The 1,637-nt window shown below is 49.4% G+C and overlaps 1 protein-coding gene across 2 annotated transcripts; it reads right to left on the reverse strand.

Annotated features, from left to right (window-relative positions):
• Positions 1-605: 605 nt before the first annotated feature.
• LOC118520465 (uncharacterized) lies at positions 606-1,211 on the reverse strand. 2 transcript variants are annotated; one of them, XM_036068529.2, is made up of 2 exons: positions 1,027-1,211; positions 606-945 (listed from the first exon to the last, which is right to left on the reverse strand). In XM_036068529.2, exons 1-2 carry the CDS (start codon positions 1,209-1,211, stop codon positions 606-608), a joined length of 525 nt encoding a protein of 174 aa, XP_035924422.1. The 2 variants fall into 2 exon arrangements, with proteins under 2 accessions (XP_035924422.1, XP_035924421.1); XM_036068528.2 differs by having other exon boundaries at positions 606-1,211.
• Between the last annotated feature and the right edge of the window lie 426 nt (positions 1,212-1,637).

The following is a 1,637-nucleotide window of genomic DNA, read 5'->3' on the forward strand; positions in this document are numbered from 1 at the left end:
ATTGCATAACTGTGGTGGCTGGTGTGATGCATGAAACATGTATTGTGTTCTTTTTGCTTTTATATACCTACAGTCTTCCAAACGTCTACTTTTCACTCTTTTGTTTTTTTTCCTAGGGCAGGTTCATAGTGTTAGGTGATTTGCCCATGAAATAAGGAGGCACATAGGAAAGAATCAGGCAGTGAATACTGGAACCTGACTATTATTGAGAAGTGACAAGACCATGTGTGTATCCTGCAGGTGTAGGTCAAATACACTTGCCTACCAGCTGAAGACAAAATCTTAATGGAGCAACAATCACACTGAATTGTTAATGCAGGGAAGTAACTTTATTTTGGTACAAAAATATATCAGGTTACAGAAAAGGCCTATAAAAGGGAAGTTAGGAGAATGATTTCACCAATTGTCAGGTCGAAGGGTAAAATCTGTTACTGTATAAGTGCTCCGTGTCATATCCATCTTCTTCAACAGCATGATTGGTTTCCTCAGTGGAATTAAGGCCCAATTCCATTGAGCAACATCATTTCCACTCCATGTGTTCTAAAAGGAGGGTCTACAAATGTGGGGCAGAGGTAAACAGAGACAGTGGTCACAGGGCAGGGGGCTCAGCAGCAAGAGGAGGCACAGCACATGGGACGGGGGCAGGTGGAGATGACACAGGTGGGGCGATAGCAAGTGGTGTGGCAGGAGACCCGGCCACAGACTGGGCGCAGGCAGCAGGAGGGGCAGCAGCAGGAGGGGCGGCAGCAGCTGGAGCCACAGCAGCTGGAGCCACAGCAGGAGGGGCGGCAGCAGCTAGAGATGCAGCAGGAGGGGCGGCAGCAGCTGGAGCCACAGTAGCTGGAACCACAGCAGGCGGGGCGGTAGCAGCTAGAGATGCAGCAGGAGGGGCGGCAGCAGCTGAAACCGCAGCAGGAGGGGCGGCAGCAGGAGGGGCGGCAACAGCTGGAGCCACAGCAGCTGGAGCCACAGCAGGAGGGGCGGCAGCAGCTGGAACCACAGCAGGAGGGGCGGTAGCAGCTGGACACACAGCAGCTGGGGCGGCAGCAGGTGGTCTGGCAGCAGGTGGGCCGGCAGCAGCTGGACACACAGCAGCTGGGGCGGCAGCAGGTGGTCCTGCAGCAGGTGGTCTGGCAGCAGCTGGGGTGGCAGCAGGTCTCCTGGCCACAGCCCTGGTCAGAGCAGACGGAGCCACAACAGGAGTCGACCATGGTGTCAGAGGGTGGAGGTTCTGATATTAGTAAGAGAGTGAGCTTAGTGAATTTGAAAATCCCTCTGCTGCTTGTCCTCTTTTATACTCTGCTGAAGCTGCTATGTTCTTGTCCTGGACAATTTCCTAGTTTTCTTTTCCTAAAGAAATATTAGTCATTAAATTAGATCACTGTGTTTTTCTGGTTAAATATTTTCAAATGAAGAAAAATAAGATTTCCTTTTCCTGGTGTGTTAAGATTTCCAATCTGGTCATTCTCAAAATTGTCTTTTCTATTTTCTTGTTTGTCAAAAGGGCCTATCACATGGGTTCAGTTACTGATGTTTACCTATGATCTGTGTATCACTCCATGATATTGTTTGGACAAATTATTCACATGATGCCAAGGTCTCTTTTGATGTCAAAAGAGAGGTAGAATTATAGTAGG

The sequence above is a fragment of the Halichoerus grypus genome, chromosome 2, assembly GCF_964656455.1.
Source record: "Halichoerus grypus chromosome 2, mHalGry1.hap1.1, whole genome shotgun sequence".
In the NCBI taxonomy this organism is placed as follows: Eukaryota; Metazoa; Chordata; class Mammalia; order Carnivora; family Phocidae; genus Halichoerus; species Halichoerus grypus.